This window comes from Idiotropiscis lumnitzeri, chromosome 8, assembly GCF_059441095.1.
Source record: "Idiotropiscis lumnitzeri isolate Australia: NSW breed Sydney's pygmy pipehorse chromosome 8, RoL_Ilum_1.0, whole genome shotgun sequence".
Lineage (NCBI taxonomy): Eukaryota > Metazoa > Chordata > Actinopteri > Syngnathiformes > Syngnathidae > Idiotropiscis > Idiotropiscis lumnitzeri.
Genome location: NC_142398.1, coordinates 18019021 through 18041973, shown reverse-complemented (window position 1 = coordinate 18041973; position 22953 = coordinate 18019021). Strand labels below are relative to the sequence as shown.

Genomic DNA, 22953 nt, shown 5'->3' with positions numbered 1-22953 from the left:
CTCTGACAGCCTGTTATTGAGCAGTCAGATGTGAGAGAAGAGGTCAAAGCACAGAGCAGGGACAGTGACTAAATGAGAAGAAGGCTTGCGCTTGTTTCCCTTCCTGTCGTGGTACAGACGTGCTGAGATTCTTTGTCATATCTAACAAAAACTCTTCAAAGCTCACTGGCCAAATCCCAGTGTGTCATGACCACTCTTTTGATCCACGGTGCAGCACACATGGGCCGCATTTTGTGAAGAATGGGTTTTGTATGTGGTTGTTTTTTTTTTTACTCATTCTGCTGTCTTGTGGGTTTAATATTAGCGTAATTCGACCGAGGCAATTAGTATCTTGAAATGCGTTGAGTCCAACGTTTTCAAAGTAAAAATATTTTTTCGCCTCAAATAATAACACCGGAAGTACTGCAAGTTCTTTTTTTTTTTTCTTTCTTCTGTGTGGCCTGCCACAGGCTGGTGGTTGGGGACCACTGATGTGCAGCATACTATTTTTATGCTTGGGAAATTCACTCTATTATGTCTCCACCTGCATCGCATTCATCCATTCAGTCCCAAGCTCTTTTTAACATCTAAGTGCAGTGTCTGTGTTTGATCGAGTTTGGATGGCCCATACTGAGTTAAAAGTCCAACACAACATTTAAATTCCAAATACACGTTTAATATGTACACGTGGGATGTCTGAAACTGTTAAGATTCAACAAACGGCCTTTTCCCATGTACTGAACTATTTGGAGATTTATTCCGGTTTGTTCCGAGTGAGAATCAAGTTCCCCTTTGTGGTTTTTGTTTCAAACGTGGTTGACTGTATTTACGGTTTTCTTCCAAACCATGTGGAGGTTCATACTGACGGGGCTGATTGTGACATAACATCTGAATCTTTTTAACAAATCAGTCTTTCTTCGTGGTACTTTGATGTTGTCTTAATCAACCATTTGCAAGCATCAGACTCCTATTTGAAGTCCTGCTCTATTGCTCCCCACTTTTTTTTTTGTCTCACAATCTTCACTATTTGGCCTTTTTACTGCTCGGGTGGGGTCATCGCTTGCTTGGGCTGTTTGTTTGCAGTCGCCATGGAAACCGGTGAGTGTGACTGTGAGCGATTGGCCCCTTGTGCGTACGTGTGTGTACGAGCATAATTAGACCGCGGTTGTAGTTCGCAAATAATGACCTCACTTAGACACAGACACAAAATATCAAAATCTGTCTTCTCCCTCGTATTGTGTAATGGATAGTCCCGGAACACAAGCCAGCATTCTGGCCCCCTTCAAATGTGTGTGTGCTTGTGCGTAAGCTTGTGTGTGAGAGAGTGGGAGAGCTATACCAGAGAGTAGTACGTTGCTTTTTGACAGCAGGAACAATGCATACCTAATTTAGAATTTAATTTCTGAATAGTGCTATACTAGGTTTATTGGAAAAAAATTCAGATAGCAGGAGAGGAAGAAAAGGGTAACTAGAGTTCATGAGCTGACAATGGACTTCAGTGTTCATGTGGTGCACTGTATGTGCTGCATTGTGCTGGATTTTCATTGACAAAAAGCAGTCCTACCCTTAAAGGGGAAGTCAACCCTGAAAAATTATTTTCAATAAAATGTTTTTGTGCGTCTTTAATATTCTAAATATGGAATTTTGATATATATTGCGTCGGCGGAATATGAGTTAAGCAGCAAAATCCAGCTGTTTCGAGCCATCGCAGGGGTGGCCATTTCGTCACTTCTGTCGACTGAATATGACATCACAGGTCCTCGGGACTCAGGTAACGACTCATCGCGGCTCACCTGTTTGCTGAAGCTGAGCCATGACCGATCGTTAGCGGAACCCTGAGCAACTCTGATGTCATCTTCACGTGACAGAAATAACAAAATGGCCGCCCGAGATGGCTAAAAACGGTTGGATTTTACTGCTTAACTCATATTCCGCAAACGCAATATTAATCAGAATGTTTCGACTAGTGAGCGTGCATAGAACATATTCTTGTAAAGAAAAATTTGGGTTTGACTCCCCCTTTAAGTTGCAAATCTAGTTCACTGGGAAAATATGGAGCAAAGCGTACTTGTTTATGAACTTAACAGTAAGAAATCATTATCATGCAAGAAAAATTAAAACGCTTCTCCTGTAGAGCCGTCTTCATTCCGTCTTTGCCTGTCTACAAAAATACCAAAAAAAAAGAAATCTTCACCCATGCCTTAGTACTAGACTTGCGCTGGACATGAAAATAGGGCCCTTAAAGAGGAGGTGAAATAACTACAAGGGAAGGATTTTTTTTAATTCATATTTTGGAGGAAAATCACACGAGATGTCAGCATTCCTCATTAATTCAGCACATTTTTTTTTTTAATCTCTTTTTCGAGACACTTTTTCCACCAGAAGGACCAGCCTCAAAAATACAAACCCTATTCCAGCAGTCAAATAAAGTAACAGCCCACACTTTTGAAGCAGTTTCTGGCATTACCATACACTTACACACCCTTTAATTGTACCCCTGCAGCATGCACGTCAGGTGGTGGGATGGGGTCGGTTATTTTGGTGCATACCATAATGAACTGAACAGAAACTCGACAGCCTGGTGAAAACAGCATGGGTAAAACTCATCTGTTCGTTCGTGCAACCAGGCCAAGTGTGATCAGCAACAAACAGGAAGGCGTTTATAGAAACCATCAGCTACACGTCTAAAGGCAGAACAGTGGAGTCAATGTAAAAAGATCAATGTCCTTTGAAAGTGTCTTTAAAGCAGACATTGATGTCAACGGGAGCTTTGAAGGAATTCAAATAACTCACATGAGAGCTAATTCAGCACTCAGCTCCTCATTGTGTCACGTATCCATGGAGCTGCGATGATCGTTCGGCTATTCACGCTGTGCCGGATCGTAAAGCTAGCGACCTTGTGTCCTTGGCAAGACAGTCAAAGGAATTCATTCTTTTGTATAGTTGGTGCTTCTTCAACGACTTCTTGTTGGTCTTCATTAAATTTTCGAATTAGCGTACAAGTTTTAGGGAGCTTTGATTATTTGGCATGATTAGGTCGGACATGATCATATTTTTAGTAACAAATCAGGTACATCTTTACCCTAGCCCCAAACACGCAGTCGAGTTTTTACAAGATTTGTCTTTGTCGATTTACAAAGCCTTCGAACTGAAGGAACAATTCCGACGAGGTTTTTTTCCGTGTCGGCACACTTTTCAGTTTCGCATACTTCAGGTTAGAGCAGGTGTGGACAAACTACGGCCCAGGGGCCACATGCGGCCCGTTAAGCATTTTAATCCGGCCCGCCGAACTTGAAAAAAAATAAATGAATAAACCTTGTTTATGTTTTATTTTCTAAATACTGTGGTTTTTCAAAGACATATATATTGTTGCTTTTGTTCACTTTCATTTAAAATTGAATTTATTTTTTTTCTCCGATGAGGTGAGGCTACCAAAACACTCCTCTGCTCCTGGTCCGGCCCGTCTGTCAAATTTTAGAACCCATTCTGGCCCGCCAATCAACATGTTTGCCCACTCCTGGGTTAGAGGCATTGCAGGCCAATTTCATGGCAGTGTAGAGGCTTTAAAATACAAAAACAAAAGCCGGCGGCATCCTCTTTTCGCGGCTTTCATTTAATGTTACAAGCGCTCTTGGAACGGGAACATGATTCACAGTACTTTGCCCTCCGCTGTCAAGTCTTATCCAGAGAGTCCACAACATGGATTTGATTAACTTTAAAAACGTCACATCTGCTTTGAGAAACTATGGTGACATTAAATATATATAGGAGCCATCTGACGGTGACATAATTATAGCATGCCTTACTTCTACTTGGATCTGCCACTTAAAAGGAATCAAAAGTGTTAGCAAATGATGAAAATTGAAATGTGTTGCGTCATAGTCCTGCAGTGGAGTTCAACTTGACCTAGAGTAACACATCCGATGAGATGATGACCAGGCAGAGACTTCCTGTTGTCACTTCCACAACTCATTAAATCACAATCAATGAAGGAAATGAAGCAATAACAGCGACCTCTTTGCAGCTCCCAGACACGCACGCTGCTTCATCATTTGTCCCGTGCTGTCGCCATTTGAGCCACAAGTCCACCCACACAATGCTTGATTGACCGCATCGTCCTCGTTTTGGTTTTCTCGTTTTCTCTAGCGGCCCAGGCTTAAAACAAGATTGTTCACTGCAATTGTCCCCGGAAGTAAATGTCTCATTTAGTGATGGGAAAATGAAGCTTCAAATTTGCCTCATGAACCAGTTGTTGTATTTTTGTGTCCGCTAGATGGCACTGTTGGTTTAAATAAATGGTTTAAAAAATGGCAAGTCAGTGTGATTCCAGCCCAATGTTGAACAGAGTGCGCCATCTACAGGAGTCCAAAAATACTACAACTGGTTCATGAAGCACATTTGAAGCTTCATTTTCCCATCACTAGTCTCATTGCATTAAACATGAGCATCCAACTCAATGCCTCCTCAAAAATGGATTAGTGGTGATTTAGGCTCACTTCCACGGTAGCATAAAAGGAGACCGACTGTTAAATCATTCACTGCCAACCCAGGTAAAATAAATGGATTTTTTTGGGCCGTCTATTTCCGTCAATGGCAGTGAATGGGTTAAGAACCGACTAAACGGCTAGTGTGACAGCTCTCTTCGTATGAAGATGTACATGTAGATGTGTATTTGGATACGCACACCAGGTGATGTAATAAACGGCATTTTTGACCCTCCAGGCATGTTTCCGCCCTTTGCCACGAGTCGTAAACGCAGATAAGAGAGACGCTGCAAACCTGCTGGTTTTCTTCTGTTTACATAAAATGGGATGCTGGCATTTCTTGAGCATGTTTTATAATGAATAGACAGAATTTTCTCAGTGTTATTTTGTTCAGGAGGATTATTCCCGCCAATTCCCCGTGAAAATCGGTCTGAAATGTCTTTTTGTTCTTGGAGGAAAAAGAAATACAGAGGTCCAAGTCATGAACTTAGTGTTTTTGCATTCCTGTGAATGGACGCCAGCGTGTATTTAGCCTAGGTCCTCCTCTGTTGTGTTTTGTTTTTGTCCGTCTCTTATCAGAGGGGTCATGGTGGGGATGGCTGACTTCACCACTGTATGGGATTACTTAAAAGTGCAGGGGTGGACAGATGATTCATTAAGCAAACTTTTCTGAAAGTTTACACAGAGGAGGAAGCCTTTTGCAGCCTGCATTTAGTTTGACGTCATGTGTGATTTTATTGTAAGTCGACGTGAAGCAGTGATTTTGGTCGCCTTCGGTCTGAGATTCGCTATCAGTGAGTCATGACTGTCATCACCTCCCTCCTTGTCTTGGCGTTCTCTGCTTACATCAGTCCTTTTTTATTTATGCACCTGGCCTTTATTTATTGAAGCCCAAAATGGCGGGCCGGGTCCTGAAATTTGGGGACTGCCGGCCTGTCATTAAAAACACTTTGCTGCATTAAAGTAAAGAAGAAATGTCTTGCATCCAAGACCTGCATGCATCTCTCTTAAAACGGGGGAAAATTTGTCACAGAGGAGAAAGCCTCCCGATTTAAAATCAAACTCTCTACCCTTATTTCATCAAAAAAAAAAAAAAAAAAGAAGAAGCTTTAAAAGCAGCAAAAATGAAGGCGTCGCACACCACTCGGTATAGTGTGCAAATTCACAGCCACGCACTCGAGCTTCAGTTTAAAAATGTCGACCATTGTTTAAACAATTTTGTGCACCATGGTGATGTCATCAGTAATGATGAGCTAGAAAATGTTTCCCAGCTGTTCAGTAATTTAAAGACGAACACAATTTCAGTTTTTGAAATATGGCTCTTCTTGAGCGGGTCAACTCCCACACATCTTTTTTCCATCTGTTGAATGCGCCGCTTGGCTCTAATGCAAGTGGAATGTAATGAAAGGTTAAAATAAATGAATCGACTTTACACGTTTATCGTGATATGCAGGAAAATGTAATTGGACCTATTCTACAGAGTGAAATCCAGTAAAATAGTTTTTGTGTATTCCGACGTTCAATGCATACTTATTTTCGCAGACACTTTTTCCACAAGAATACATTATCATAAACCCACAAGTTATTTGCACATCACTCTCCCTATCAAGAGTTTCATGCTGCTTTAGCATAGCCAGAACTATAACTGAAATAGTACAAACAGGCTTTGGGTGTGGCTAAAATTTACAATAATACAGTGCAAATGAGGGAGATCAAACAACTGGCCGTAGTCCATGAGCAGCAGGTGCTATAAAACATTCAAAACAGTGCTGGTTTTACACAGAGAGAAAGAGAATCGGAGAGAGAGAGAGAGAGCGATAGAGAGAGAGTGAGAGAGAGAGAGAGAGATAGACAGAGAGAGAGAGAGATATAGAGAGAGAGAAGATGAGGGTAAGAGAATAAGGCAGAGAGAGCAGGAGAGAGAGAGAGAAGGAGAGAAATGCGAGAAAGAGCGCAAGGTAGAGAGACACACAGAATAGTTGGGAATATGGGTGGTGAAGTTGTTCAATATCCGGATCATCCAAATTAGGAATGTTGGATCTTGCAACACAGGTTTGCTTATTATTTTTTTTTTTTAAATAATTTCCACCACCATCAGAGATTTTTTTCCCACTGTTTTCAAATTGGCCTTAAGTTTTAATAATAATAAAAATGATAATAAAAATAATAATCATAAAAAAAATAAATAATGTACTATAGTCATGTATTTAATATTTATGGATGAAGGGTTAGGTTCAGCAACAGGTGTATTTTTTTCTGAAACGTCATAGCAATGAATAAATAAATATTTGTGGAAGCTTTTATCGGCCAAACTTTGAAAAAAAATAATAAACCAAAATATATCAATGAAAATATCTAAAAAATGTGATCTGCTTGGGAAAAAAAAGACAACGCATGTTTTAGTTTGGTTTAGTGACATAGTAAGCGGATTTGAGTGTAATGTACTTTTTTTGTAAACCAACCAAACCAACTTCACAAATCAGTCAACTGCAGCAGGTTGCGTGGTCTGCGGCCAGACGGCATCATAAGCCGAAACCTCTAAGTATAGTTAGCCGGAGATGGTTGTGGGCGTTGTGAGGTTGTGTGAACGAGAAATGTAAAGACAGCGAGGACTGGGGAATGTGGAAGAGTGTCTAGGTTTTGAATTGATCAAAGAAAAGAACAGAGAGTGAGAGAGTGTACGAGAGAGGAGGAGGAGGCGAGGGTGGAGCAGGAAAGGGCGATTATTGTGTGAGTCTGCTTCTGATTGGTCAACGTGTTTGCGTGTGCACGTGCGTGTGGTGTGAGAGCCACTGGGTGGGGGGGGGATTAAGCTTGCATCACGTGGTTCCTTTAGCTTCTTTTACACACATAGCCTCATTTGCAGGGTGCACACACATAAACTGATCCTCTCGCATATAGAGTCACAGCTGTTGATACTTCTCTTTCTGCTGAACGGCGAGGAGCCAAGAAGCCCTGCAGGAAGCAAAGGGAGAACGCATTTTTTTTTTTTTTTGCGCGATCACGAGAGCAGCGACATGGAGGATCTATTCTAGATTGACAAGTGCACTGATTTGTTTTTACGATCGTTTCCTGGTTTTCCCTACGCCGCTCCCTCTCTCTCTCTCTCGCCCCCTCTCTCTCTCTCTCGCCCTCTCTCTCTCTCTCTCTCACTCACACATACTCTTTTTTTGGTCTGAATCCGTGGGAGTTTATGCCAGATTTCAGTCAGCATGTTATAGAGGACAAAAAGAGACATGCGCTTTTCTTTTTGTTTCGCCACCTACCACCACTGCCGCCTCTCTCCCATTCACTGACCAAGGAGGAAGTAAAAGGTTGGTTGGGCTTGTATATTTACACCTGCTTTTACTTTCCCGGTACGCTGTCCTCAAACTGTCTGTTCGAGTTTGTTTTACCCAGCCACATTGTAGCTCAACGAAGCTTAACCGTGTTTTGTGTTGTGTTGCACCACAGCTGCAACTCCCAGTCATCCCATCTCTGTGACCGATTTTCATTTTAAGGGGAATTCCACGCTAGTACGATTGCTCGGGCCCTCAATGCTGCACTATAAACACACATGGTGCAAACTGTGCAGCGAGTGTGAGCGCCAGAGGAGATTAGCGCTACTTATTATCTCATGTGTGGAGTCTTTATGTGGAAAGCGAAGCAGACCAGGCACCTTTGCTCTCACTGCGGCACCAGAGCATTATTTTCCGAAATACAAATAAACAGAAAGGCGTGCTTGTGTTGTAGCTCCCTAACCAGGTCAAGAAAACACAGAGTTGCATGCTGTGTGTGGCGTTCAATTGCGCCGATTTTGCCTCACTCGCTGTCCTCTGGTTTCACTGCAAGCTCTGTCAGACTGGCGTGTTTAATCGTGGAAACACGCCCCCTCCCGTGCGTGTGTGCATGCACCGGACTTTAAATCTATGTGAGGATTTTGCATGCGTGGATATAATTAGCTGCCATTGAGATTCTTTCCTGGTATTGTTGTGTTGGGGTTGTAACGTAACCCACAAGATTGTCTATATTTAGAGGTGGCAGCCAGGAGATACACAAGCAGTCGCACTTTGGTATGTTCCCCAAGCATGAAAAAGTTGTACATGGATGTTTGGAGGTGCTGCTGCCCTGTGGCGCAAATGACGACTAGAATGGCAGAGGAGTAAGAGCCTCCACCAAGGCAGTTGTCAGCCCTAATTTAGCTCTGTATCAAATTTTAAACCTGAAGACATAACCAGCTCCTGCTAATGTTACAAAATAACATCCAAACATTATCTGTTCCGCTTATCCTCACGAGGGTCACGGGCATGCTAGAGCAGGGGTGGGCAAACCTTTTGATTGGCGGGCCACAATGGGTTCTAAAATTTGACAATGGGGCCGCACCAGGAGCAGATGTTGTGGTAACCTCACCTCATCGGAGAATTTAAAATGAAAGTGAACAAAAGCATTACAACAATATATATGTCTTTGAAAAACCACAGGATTTAGAAAATAAAACATTAACAAGGATTATTCTTTTTTTTTTTTTTCAAGTTTAGCGGGCCGGATTAAAATGTTTAACGGGCCGCATGTGGCCCCCGGGCCGTAGTTTGCCCACACCTGTGCTAGAGCCGATCCCAGCTGTCTTGGAGGCAGTAGGAGGAGTACACCCTGAACTGGTTGCCAGCCAATCGTGGGGCACACAAAGACAAAGCATTCACACGCACAACCACACCTAGGGACAATTTAGAGTGTTCGATCAACCTACCATGCATGTTTTTGGAATGTGGGAGGAAACCGGAGTACCCGAAGAAAACCCACAAAGGCACAGGAAGGCCGGAGCTGGAATCATCTCTGAACTATGAGGCAGATGTGCTAACCAGTGGTCAACCGTGCCACCCATAACATATAATGTATATAGTTCAGGGTGTACCCCGCCTACTGGGATAGGCTTGGTGTTTGAATCGGTGAATATCTTTTTCTATTGGCTCATTTTGCTTGTGACCTGTCCAGGGTGTCTGCGGCCTTTCTAAAAGTCAGCTGAGACTGTCTCCCGCTGACCTGAACAAAATGAACAATCGTAAATCAAACGATCCCTTTTTTATACTTGGTGGCCAATACGTTGCAGTCAATTATAGCCTGAAGTCTGGAATCCATTGAGCTCATCAGGTGCTGGATTTCATCTCTTGTGATGCTCTGCCAGGCCTCGGATTCAGGTCAGGTGATTGACTGGGCAATCGCATAATGTTCCACTTCTTAAAAGAAAACTCTTTGGTTGCTTTCATAGTATGCTTTGGGTTATTGTCCATCTGCACTGTGAAGTACTGTTCAGACGTTTGGCTAAATATGAGCAAATAATGTTTACCAAAAACTATAGAATTTATACTGCTGCTTTTATCAGCAGTCACAACATCAATAAGCATAAAGTACAAGAGAATCAGTTTCATTGGGATCCATGCATGCCCATCTGGCTATGGAACAGCTGGGTAGCCACTTGTCACATTAATTTTGGTCCCTTAAAAAGTGGGAGGCACATTTATAAACCTACATTCACCTAATTTGTATGTACAGCTCCCCTCAAATTACAGCTGAAAGTCTGCAGTTTCATTTCAAATCCATTGTGGTGGTGTTTAGAGACCCTGCTGCAGCGTCTGGCCGACTTTCATGACTGAAACTGAGATTTGCTTTATTAAGCACCCAAAACCGAGGTAAATAGAATGAGAGGTGACTGTGCAGTCACACTAAATTTCAATAATTTGATATAGTGTACCGCAAAAGTGTAAAAGAAGAGTATATACAGTATATGTACAAGTGAGTCCATGGCTGCTTGCTGTATGAGGAAGATGAAGTGTTGTGTGTTGTCTGCGCTGCTGGCTCCTGACCAGCTCCAAATGTCATTGGAGCACTGGTGCATGATGGGTGAACATTCCTGCTAATAAACAGTAAGCTGCTATAATTGAGATTGAAGAGGGAGCTTATTCTGTACACTGAAAGAAATTAAAGGTGGAATGCCGTCACGCATCAATGTCATTGAGGTCTCATGTTGCAGTCAGCAAGTGTAATAAAGCGTAATACAACAGAGCAGCAAGTCTGCCATAGGGGTGTTTATGGGAAGTCTTGTTTGATTTAAATTGTTATTTTTGAGGCCGCAATTAGTGCCGCTACTTCCGCTCAGCTGGTTTGGTCTTGTCAACCCCAATTCATTAAAGTGCACCAAACACAGACTCAATCACCAGCGTTCTGTTAATTGGACAAATTAAAACTCATACAAGCAGAAATAAAATGATCTCACTGTAGCTCCCAACTGTGGCAAAGGCCAGCAACGCTAACAGGAAGCCAGAATTAAAAAAAAAAAAAAATTAAATCCCCAGGATCAACTTAAATTGTGACTTTACCACATTGGCTGTTGTTGTTTGGAGTTTCACCCGGCTTCCACTCAGATGAAGATGGCTTGTGTCAGGCCGAGTTCTTGAAATGAGTGAGCAGGGTGAGGTGTGCAGCACACAATGTCACAGGGGTTAGAGGTCGTGGTCACCTTGCCTCTGGCTGCAGATTGAGATCCAACTCCTCTTGAATAAACAGAGTCTGAGCCATCTATCAGCTACAGATTTAATGAAGCTTGAGGCACTCATGGTGCAGCACTATGCTCCAATTTACATTTGCATGTGTGCATCTCATATCAACTCAACTTGTTGCTTAACATTTATGGCATCTAATTTATTATTCCTGACTACTACTACTTATCTGACCTGTGTGAATATGGTAAAATATTGATAATGTGACTGCCAAGGTTATTTTAGTTAACGAAAACCAAAGAAATAACTTAAACTAAACTGATTAAAAAAAACTAACGAAAATGCTTTTAAAAACCGAAATCTAACTGAAACTATATTTTACATTCATAAAATTAACTATAACTATAGTAAGAACGTGCTCCGTTTTCGTCTTTGGCAATTAATTTAATATACGATCATTTGGGGTTGACTTTAAATGTTTTTATTTTGATGTTTCGGCAAGCACGTAAAAGAAAGGGTCAACCAGTCTTTTGGGAATTGTAGTCCTTTTCTGGTGTCGCACTAAAATGACGTCAAGAAGCAGCTGCCAATAAAAACGAGCCAGCAGATGACGTCGCTAATGGGAGACGAGAATGCGTGTGTCTTTTGGTTGAATGGTTCACCTGCCCTCACCCCCGACATGCAACGCTAGGTAAAAGTAGTTTCTTATATGAAAAACGTTTTTACAGTATACAAAATAGTACATTCTAATCCGTGTTCAATACTTTTTCAACAAGAATTCAATCCACTTTGGAAGATGGCAAACAAGCCATCCTACTATATGCGTGCATCTAACTCTAGAGGGGTCTCATGCACTGTGCTTATTGTAATTCAAAGTTTGTAGACTGTTAAACTGTCCCCTGTGTTCACAAAATGCATTAAAATAATGTTTCAGTTGACTTTTTACTGTAGAATACTTACCATGCTGTTTTTATTTTTTTTTAATGTGTGCAACACATGTAAGACGTCAATTTGTTTAAGAACGAAAACAAATTTTAAAACTAAGTGTTTTTGAAAAAAAAAAAAAAAAACAACCCTAAAACTAGTAAAAAACTAACAACGCCATCCTGAAAACTAATTAAAACTAACTAAATAAAAAAGTCTAAATGAAATAAAAACTAACCATAATTAAAATTACAAAACCATAATAACCTGAATATTTCTCTTACAAACATAATTAGAACCTAATATGGACAACCACCCCCCCTACTACCGGAAACAATCCCGCTCTATGTGAGTTCACGACGGGGACAACAATCTATTGACCGACACCAAAAAAGAAAATGTAAAAGCAAGGGGCGGGGGCAACTCATGCTGCCGGACTTGTTACACAACTCTCTGTGTGTGCATGTTGGATGCATGTGCGTGTGCTTGTTTGTGTGTTTTTGCTGTTTTTATTCCGACGAGTAGTATTTAGGGGGCTTAATATATTTTGTTAACGCTACAGCTGTTGTGTTTTTGACACACATAATTCCAGGCATTTAGTAAATTCCTGGCATTTGGACAAATACCTCCTTGCCTGATATAATTTCAATGCTTCTCAATCACTTTATTGTTACTGTGTCTGTTCGTCTTTTACCCTCTAGAGCTAATCCGATCAAGCTGAATGCTAATGTAAAATGTGCATGTAAATGGAAAAAAATCATTTGCATAGTTATTATTGAATGAATTACTTTTATTCTGTGATGATTAATTCTGGCTGGATAAAGGTCACAACTATACAAAACCAGCAGTCCCACAACATTTCTCGAAAATACCTTTTTTTTTTTTAAATCACATTTTATTCATACCAGACCAATTTCTCCTGATCTTTGTGGAGTGTACAAAACCTGAAACTTGATGTGAATTTTAGTATTTTCTCCTGATGATGAAATGTGCACCAGGATTTTTATGGTTGTCCCAAAAGTCACCCCTACGGGCAAGGAGGGAGGTGGAATTTAATATCAGGTTACATAACTATGTTATCCGTCCGCCTTTCGTTCAGGAGGGAAAGTGGTCATCTTGTATTCATTTTGCTAAATTCTCATCCTCTGGATTCCTTTCCTAAATTTCTTCCTCTCATTCCTTCACCCTTTGAACCAAGACACCATCTGGTGGAGCTCATATAGGCCCCACCCCTCCCTAATACACCAGCGGCTTATCCGAAGCGACAGCAGCCACTGATGCAATTTTGTATTTTCTGTCTGCTCCTCTCTCCATCAGTGAGTGTTCATCTTCTTATGCTTGCTAAGGAGGTAACGCTCAGCTATGTTTGTTTGTCTTTATTTTTTTGTGCATGTCAAAGCAACAATTCTTCCCTTAGAATCCTTCGACCTGGCAAGCACTGTTATTTCCTAAAAAAAAAAACAATTACATTTTTTTTTGTATTTTCGGTTACGTTGAATTTTTTTTCAGTGTCAGCTGACCTGACAATAAATAACTGTGACGAGCTTGCTCTATGCTGTGTCAGTGTGTCCCAGTGATGATTTGTAAACTTTATATGCTCATATTTGCAAGCTAATTAAACTGGGGTGCAGATTTGATTCATTTGAGACATGTGTAACTTTTTTAAAATGGCTTCCCATCAAAATCCGATTGTTTGGTTTTTTTTGCTTGTTGGGCTTTGGAATGCCGTGTGCCACACGTCATGACAGAATAGCATTTTTGTGACTGTTATTGAATTTTTATAGATTGTATTTTTGGTCTAACCTCTCCACTTCTCTTGATTTCCTCAGGTGTGATTGAGAGCGGCAGCCATTCAGCGAAGAAGTGAAGCGAAACAGGGATGAGTGTGGACAGCCACCAGGGGGTTGTGACCACCCCTCCCGCACCCAGTGGCGGGACCAGAGAGCGCTACTTCGATCGAGTCAATGTCAACGATCCCGAGTACCTCCGAGCCAGGAACATGTCGGCCGACCTTCGGCAGGACTTCAACGTTCTGGAACAGAAGAAACGGGTTACGCAGATATTACAAAGCCCCGTAAGTTCAAATAACCTAATCCTTACCCTCGGACTGATCACCAAGTGTGTAATATTTTACTTGGAACACGACAGTAAAAACAGGACTCTGTGTTTCCCCAAACTTTATTTAGCCTACACAGTAAATTTCATAGGGTGCATTTTACACTCAAAAGTCTGTATTTGGTCCCAGTGAAATTTGAGAGTATTCAGCGTAAAATTCTCAGAGTAAATTTTAATTACCTTCTCTGAACTTTGCGCTCTTCTGCAACCCAAAGGTTTAATATATTCAGCTATATTTTTGAATACTTGGAATCAGAATATGAGTGGCAAGCCAAAATTCTAATAGAAGCTCCACGTACCACGCCATCAGTCAACGTTACCAACAGAATTCCTCAAGTGCCCTTCAGGCCAGCAGCTCTCACGTTGAGTCAGGTTTTTGCTGCAGTCGGCAGCTTAGTGTAGGCAGGGCATTTTCTTGCCAGTGCTCGTAATGCGGTTGTTTGCTTTTCTATCCCTGGAGGTCCAGATTCTTGAGAATTACATGGGTTCTACCAGATAAACTCCGGATAAGTATTGGAGGTACAGTGAAAGCTCCTTCAAGGATGTACATTTGCCAAGTCGGCGCACCAGGTTGTGTAAGGACATAGAAGGGTGCTGTTTAGGTGAACGGTTTACGTTTCATAAACAGCAGATCATGTTTATAAGATATTCGGATTTGTAGGTCTCCTTGTTGTCCCCAGATTTGATTGAATAGCAGACAGGAACTCAATAGCAACCCTTGTGAACACTTCACATCATATTTTGTCAAGATGATACAACAAACCTGACCTGTCATTTCAGCCCTATTAGTGTCGGGAATATTTGTTCAGCCCTGTTGACTCAAGGGTGGTGTTCAACTGAAGTGGGTGTTTCTAGGAGGACCTTGCGTGTCTGTATGTGGCTCAGGCTTGTGTGTGAAAAACAAGCAATCAGAGATAGATGGCTTGACGGACGGGGTGTCAATCATTTGCAGTGCTCGTGTGGGCACGGGAATACCGGGCACACTCTTGCAGCTTCACGCTGACTTGTTAGCTTGGGCATTGGTTGCTTTTGACTATATTTTCTGTGACATGACACATAATTTGCGACTGAATGGTTGTGCACTCGGATGTTTTTATAGTCAGCCATTGTAGTTTTCTGGAATAGGGCCTGTGTCCCAAAGTGTTTCTTTCTCAGTCTGTTACCCAGTCATCTTTAATAACACAAAAACAACATACTGTATGCGTCAGTAGCTCTCTCTCATGACTTGTCTTCCTTTCCCTGTCTCTTCTTCTCTTTTCTGTTTGCTTGTATTCCACTCTTCCAAGACTAGCGGGCGCGTAGATTACATGCTTCTGATGCTCAGATTGCAGGTTGTGTATAAAGTCAGACCAATATAGACCAAGCTTGGAGCAACTCTCACATATCCCTCATGCGTATTTTTTGGAAGTTTCGCTCTATAACGCTGAGTCCTTTCACGGTCTGGATTAAGAGACAACCGAAATGACCCGACCCGCAACATTGACCACTTGACACAATAAATTAATGGTAGTCAATACAAGTACAGTTTTATCAAATCCATCTTCACAAATTGAATTTTTTAATTTACACTGTCAAATAGGTATTAAATTAACAATACACGTGCATTAACAGTTTCATGTTTTGTTTTTTTAACTTTATCATGTACCTAATTAGAGGTACTGAATTATAGTTAAGACGCACGCTGTCATCTTGAAATGCACATCCGCAATAGGTTTTATCAATGGCGGACTGTTTAACGTTATTCAATACATTTAATAGTTAACTTCTTTTTACACTTGTTAATGTTAAGAAATTTAACGCGAAGTTCGATTGCTGCAAAAATGTTGGTCGCCTCCTTCTTGTTCGACATTAAAGTTAAGATTTTTTTTTCAAGACTGTTTGGTAGTTTAACAGTATGGAAGGTTGTTTTTCTCACTCGTCTGACATTCAGAATGTTAAAATGTCAATTAAACCGCTTCAGTTAATTGAAGTTTTATGGTACCACAGTTTAAGCGCAGAGCAAAAATAATAACGTTTTCATTGCTTTCCGCTAAAGAAATGTGTTTAACCGTCAATGTTCCATACAGAAAATGTATACCAACTGCCAAGAAGATGCAAAGTAGCACACACTATTGTGTGCAAAAATATGTGACGGTTAAACACATGTGATGTTGATTGAACTCAGGGACGTGAATATTGTTACCGCTGTAAAACCGAATCGGCCCTAATAAAAGGCAAAACTAATTTCCCCCTCAATGTCATGAACGTGCCTCACCTCAGTGTGCTCTTTTTTTTTTTCCAATGTACTTGATTTATTTGCTAAATGGAGCGAGATGATTGCGTGACATTTCCTTGAGGGAGGTAGTGAGGGTGTTTGCGTGTATTTTACATACAGTACAAGCAAAACAAAAATGTTTGGATGCAGACCCTGGCAGCAGATTTGCAAAGCTAAGCAGACTGTTTTTGGGCTTCTGAGAACTAGTTAGCCGTGACTCACTCTGTGGTCTAAAAGGTCAAAAGATTAGCGCGCCTGAAATTGAATTTCAGCCGCAGTTTCTCATGCTAATTCTATTTTCTGCATCTCCGTACATCTTCATCTCAGCTGCTGAATGGTTTCTCTCTCCTGTACTCTTTTTTCCAGTTTGCGGAGGCTTCTTTTTATTTGCTCGTGCCTCACGATGACATCCCTCATCCTATTTGTTGTCGTGTTTTTCATAAGTGTGAATTTTGCCAGCAAGCACAAGTGGATAATTGATGAGCTTTGGCACAGACAGGCTTCACATAACGGCTGCTGTCTATTAGGTTTCCTCTTTTTCTCTTTTAAAGTCCCGATGGTCTCTTTAATAGAACATTAGCGGTTGAACTTCCTCCAGAGATTTCTTTTTTAAAACCACTCTCATTCCCGCAGAGCCGGCTGTGTTTCACTCAGACTTTTTTTCAGCGTCTGGGTTATGAACTTAGTGAAAGTTCTTCAGTCCCCACACACCAAAATAGGAGGACAATTTAATTGAACTTTGCTCACGTGCGACTGCCGAAGCAAAGGGAAAAACTCAATCGAATTATATGTCATATTACTCGCTTCTTACCTCGACATACGTACACAATATCCACCTGGAACCTGCCAGTTGTTTACACTACTATTTGTGTGCGATAATGGAAAGCACAAAACCAAAGAAGCAATTTACCCACATTTTTGAAACTGTAACCCATGTCTGTGCAAAAAATAGTGCATCCTATCTCCAAAACGCAATATTTTCTTCAAGCTTATTCTTCGTAGACTTCATTTACGCCAACGTGCTTCTAAAACAAGCCGGATGATACAGAGCAGCTCCTGTTTCACAGACGCATTCGTAGAGGTTAAATTGACGTAATCGATAGCGCTGCCCAGCCTGCAGGCAGACTCCCCTGCTCTGCAACTCTGTCACGTTGTTGGCTTGTGAGAGCAACATTGTGCTGACGTAACAGGCCTGGTCTCTGCAAGTTTCAGGGGGAAAACTGTTTTATTCATTTTTTTGGTGCCTTTTTGGAATGTAGCTTATGCTCTTCTAGCTAAAGTCGTGCTTGTTATAAGTAGGATGGGAAAATATTAGTTCTATTAGTACTGATTAGTGGAAGCAAAACTGATGCCAGACATCTTTGATTCTGTGCAAAGTTGTTTATGAGCTTCTTGTAACAACGTGTGGCATTGTCTTATTTCTTGTTCAGCGTGGATGGCACAATGTTTTGTAGATTCAGCTGATGCTTCAATTTATGGTGATCGGAAACCTCAGCAGCATAAACAACTTCCTTGATGTTGTTTTTGTTGGTGCAGCAGTCGGGAGGGCGGTCGGAATTTGAACGATAGATCCACTTTCAGCCCTGGAATTAATCTGTTTGCATGATGCAGTCAAATCCCCGCTGTCATAATCTTTTGGAGAATTCAGTACTCACACAAACTGTTGAGCAGATGCCTGCTGCTGGTGTATGTGTGCATGCTCGGGATCATTCTGATGTGTGTATGCCTTTTGAAAGGCTTCAAGCAGCTTTCAGTCTTCAGTGCCAACCAGTGAGACATTCAATATATCTTGACAAGCTACCGAAATCATTAGAAGAACCTGATCAGGCTGGCTGCAGTCCTGACCAAAACTTGTTGAATGAACTGATGAAAGATGAAGCATCTTTTAACACAACCAGAACAGTCCAGTTGCGACGGGTGCAATGCGCTGAGAATGCAAGAGCTGCAAAATTGTTTAATTTGAATTTAATTCAAACCACATCCAGTTATTTGTTTGGTGCAGCACGACTGGTAACATCCATTTTTCGTAACACGTCCTCATTCTGTTTGCCGGTGAGCTGGATTAGATTTTGGACCAGAAGTCCACCACCAATATATGGATGTTTAATTGCTCTAATCTTATTTGGTTTCCATCTTAACTCGCAGCAGTCCCCCAAACTGACTTAAAACACCAGTTTCTGCAGCTGAGATTTAATTCTGTCTTTAGAACCCCGACTCTAATGTAAATGCGATCTCTTAAAAAGAACTGTCCGAAAAAGAACCCTGAGCCGTCGCAGTCAGACATCCGCTCTGAGTCGGTCACCACAGCAACACCGCCACCAGGGACAGAGGAATTTTTGGCCACGGTTCAGACTCAGCAGTGCACCGGGGACTCGAGGTGTTCCAATAGAGGGGGTTGCTCCAGTTTTCACAAAACACCCTCAGATGGGACCGTTCTGCTGGCAGTCAACTCGCGGATGATCCTGTGGTTACGACAAAGTGCGAAGGAGGCCTGCAGACAGTTCAGAGAACATCGAAGTCGAGTCCTCACTTGTAAATGGTGCCATGACCCATTTTGGTCATTATGCAAAATATTTAATGTTATAACGCCCCACATGTCAAAGCAGCGTGGACGTCCGATCCAGAAACAAGTTGCGAGTGTATTAGACATCTTAAAAAAAAAAAAAAAAAAGATCACATTGCACCCAATCAACTGGCTGTTGGCCATCTTTCTATCTGTGCATCTATTTCTAATTTAGTCATCAACAACGGGTCTTTTGCTCGTTACTCAGGTTTTACGACAAGTGTGGCTCAACCTCGGATGGTTTCACGAGAACATGTTAACATACACTTCAACGGGTCGAAGAGGTCTGGACGTAAAGATTAGCCACGCTGTTAGCCATTCAGCCTATCGTGTGTCCGCTTGTTGACCGAGCAGCCAATCAGCTTCTCTTGAGGCTGCCTTCCTGCTGACACCTAAGGAGCATGACTAATCTGTGATTAAGTGCTGCTTGTGTCTCACATCATGTTCCCACCGTCATTCTTCCACTGTCTTTTCAACATGTGCTCTAATCCGCCGCGCCTCATCAGCTTTTCACACAAGTGGCACCGTTTATCCTGAAGTTCTGAAAGAAAATGTGCACATTGTCTCATCACATCATCTAATGTCTTCCTTTCCTAAATTCTATCCCCAGGCCTTCAAGGAGGAGTTGGAGAGTCTGATCCAAGAGCAGCAGCGCAAAGGGAACAACCCCACCGGTCTGTTGGCCCTCAGACAGATTGCTGACTTCTTCATGGCGAGTTCAATGGCCGGTTACAACACTTCCCCGCTTAGTGAGTACGCATTGCTGTGCGACTTGTCACCGTGGCAACCAGTCAACAATATCAACTGCATAACCACGCCCAGAGTAAAAAAAAAATTAAAAAAAATTATGTGTATTAAATGACACAAGCTTTCCCCTCTCGAAGGCTGATGTGCTCATCTGGGCCCAGACACCGGAAGAGCCATGCATTTTTCTCTCACTTTTGATTCTCTTTGAGTTATGACTTGCAAACTGATTCCATCAGCACATGTGGAATGTGCAACTAAATGCTGAATCATATGTTAAAGGGATCACAGCAGTCCGATCCATCTTTTTTTAAGTTAGTATTTCAAAAGGCTGCAGCAGTAAATGAAGAAATGGAAGCAAAGTACTTCAGTCAACTTCATTTATTTATTTATTTTTTTTGGTGTGAGTCTTATTCTGTATTTTCCTGTCCAGGTTTGGGGATGGTCACACCTATTAATGACTTGTACAACGTGGAAGCAAGCGCCATGGTGAAAGGAGAGAAGCTGACTCGGTGTAAATTGGCCAGCCTCTACAGATTGGTGGACCTGTTTAACTGGGCCCACTTTGCCAGCTCCTATATCACTGTAAGACTCCCAAATTCATCATTTAGGACTAGAGTCCAGATGGGCAGGCCACTCATGTTTATTAGGTATACCTGCACAATGTATTACAAAACGTTTGTCAAAACAACAAAAAAAGGACAATATTTGGGTACTTATTGTCTCTATGCATTATCCGGTGAAATTATATTTCTCAATTTCTTCAGTCTTTTTACAGATCTGCATCAAATTATATGTTTGGTTTGTTGGTTTTGTAGTGTTTTGCATAATGTTGGTAACAGATGAAATAGTGAACCTCTCCTCATTCTCTCCTGCACTCCATAAAATATCTGCCAAATCTTCTCTTCTAAGGCCAAATGGCTTATTTTGCGGTTGCCAATGACTTTTTGTTTTGAGCTTTTGATACCCCCCGGAATGAGCACTGCTACAGTGGTCAGCCTGTGTCTGCTCCAAGAATAGGCAAACCACATTAGGCAAAACACAAATCTTGGTTTGAACAATGAATTGCCATCCCACAGCAGTGTGAGGAGAAGGTTGCAGAATGTGCTACATGCTACTTCTGCTCCTGATTGTTAAATGGATAAATGATGAGTTGGTTTTTCATAACCCAAATACTCAACTTTGCTGCTCATCCCACAATTGTGGTGATAAAATGTGGTCATAAAATGTTTTTGGTTTTGCCAAGAAGTATTGTAGGGTGCTAACGCAACATATAGTAAGTGTCCTTCCTATGTGCTCATTATCATAATTCAATGTGTTCTTTAATTTTTGCTTTTACCTAATTTATTGTCTGTTAAATGTAAAATAATTGGTTAATTAATTTTTCTAAATAATAAAATCTTAGTAAAGCTATTTTAAAAACACTGTGCATTTAAAAACATTTGATTAAATCAGCAGTTAATTATAATTGAATTAATTACAAATAATCAAATCTAACCATAAACACGCAGTTTTTTTTCTTACCACATTTGCAAACGTGTCCATTTTCAGCTTTAGATTTGTGCAGTAGTACAGTAGTGTGCAGGTAAAAGTAAATCACATTTTCACAGTTTTCATAATTCTTCATTATTTTAGTCTGTCTCAATCCCTACTGCAGAGGGCTAACATCTGTCTTTTTTTCTTCCCAAGGCCCGAATCAGCAAAGAGCAAGATCACATCCTCATCATCCCCAGAGGGCTCTCCTTTGCTGAGGCCGCTGCATCAAACCTGGTAAGACTCAACCTGGCACGGTGCTAACCTTTAGAAACCGGGAAGCTTCTTCCGTTTTAGAGTTATTACCCCTCAAAGGAAACATCGAATGGAAAATATACTTTGTAATGTTTGCATACAAAATGTTAAATCTCTAAATGGCTAAGGTCATGCACCACATTGTGCCTTTGACTGAGAAGTATAGTTTGGAGAAGTATAGTTTGGTGGATTTAAAATAAATAAATAATATATTGAAAAAATTTTTAAAAAATATGCTGTGTGTCAAGTACAATTCAGATTTTTTTTATGCTATCATGGCGATATGAGAAAATAATAACATGAACCTTCCGTAAACACTGTGCCTTATGTTGTTTTTTTTTTTTGTGTACTTCGACCAAAAGACACAAAATGAAGAAACCTGAAATATTTTGCGCTGTGTACTTTTGGGCTGGTTATACTTTTAAACAAACTTTCAGCATGACTGAACCGCATAAAAAAACGTTTGTTTATGTTAATAATTAACATCGTTAAAACGCCTTTGACCTTCACTGGAAGCGGATTATGCATTCCTGTTTTGCAGGATTAATATTTTACTGCCTTCATAACTAGTTTTACAAGGCCTTTACATAGCAAAATAGCCGACGCGTCCCGCTCCTCATATATTCTGGTTTCGGTGTTGATGTGCTCAGAGTTTGATATTGATGCTATCCTAACTGTTATTGCTCTGCCTCGCTGTCAGCTCTGTTTGCCTTCGATCAGTAAAGCAGCTCAAGGTGTTTGTCCTGCTGGTTTTGCTTCCAAAAGTACGTGTAGTGTTCAAGAACTGTGCTTGTCATGTCAACAAATGTGTGTAATTATCTTCCACAACCCTCCGACCCCTTGGGCTTATTTCTCATGTTCATGTCTCGTTTGTCATGTTTATTATAGAAAACACAAAAGAAAGAAAAAAATCAATCAATTTATGATAGCGCTTATCGTGTTAATGTTTGCGGGGAGCTGGAGCCTTTCTTAGCTGATTTTGGGTGAAAGGCAAACGACACACCGGCCTGGTCCGGCCGAGGGAAATAATGGATGGATGGATTTTGTCAACCAAAGTACACTCGGCATTTAGTTTTCAGTTTTTAATCATCTGAAAGTGACTATTGAGAAGCATGAACATTTTGATCCTAAAACATTGGGAACGTATCAAAAAAAGAAGAGGTAATTGTCTCTAAACAGGTGAAATCATTCAAAATGAATATTTGTCATTTTTACACTTTCAAGCTGTGAGTTTTGTTCACATTTTTGTCATTAAGCCACGCCTTGATCAGTTCCTATCTGCCGCACCTCCCCATGTCTGACATCCAATGTCAAGGAGAGTTCACTTCAACACTCAAAGAGTTTGCTTCCATCTCTCTGGACTTTTGTTTCCAGACAAAAATGATCTTAGTATGTAGTTGATGCCGCTGCGTAGTTTCTGTTTGAGCCAAATCCAAGCCATCCGTTTCACAGGAGGTGTCAAGTGGTCCTCCTTCTTGTCCCCCGACCCCCACTTCTCCTCTGCTCTCACGTGTCATTGCGCTTTTTAGACATTTCTTATCATCCTCATTCATGCACGTCACATTTAAGATCGTTCTGACACGTCCTTTGACATCTTTCTTTATATTTAGACATGCTGTGTATGTCACA

General features: G+C 41.2%; 1 protein-coding gene across 6 annotated transcripts in view; it reads left to right on the top strand.

Moving 5' to 3' along the window:
* The window catches only part of add3a (adducin 3 (gamma) a), a 42046-nt gene that overhangs the window by 5663 nt on the left and 13430 nt on the right, over positions 1 to 22953 (top strand). For 4 of the 6 annotated variants that reach the window (XM_088302125.1, XM_088302126.1, XM_088302120.1 and 1 more), the window contains exons 2-5: positions 13690 to 13934; positions 19403 to 19541; positions 19970 to 20121; positions 21226 to 21306. In XM_088302125.1, coding sequence (XP_088158251.1) covers positions 13740 to 13934; positions 19403 to 19541; positions 19970 to 20121; positions 21226 to 21306 — 567 coding nt within the window. In that variant the 5' untranslated portion in view covers positions 13690 to 13739. Of the gene's footprint in view, positions 1 to 7301; positions 7778 to 13063; positions 13177 to 13689; positions 13935 to 19402; positions 19542 to 19969; positions 20122 to 21225; positions 21307 to 22953 lie in introns of those variants that run through there. The other 2 variants (XM_088302121.1, XM_088302123.1) reach the window with 2 other exon arrangements.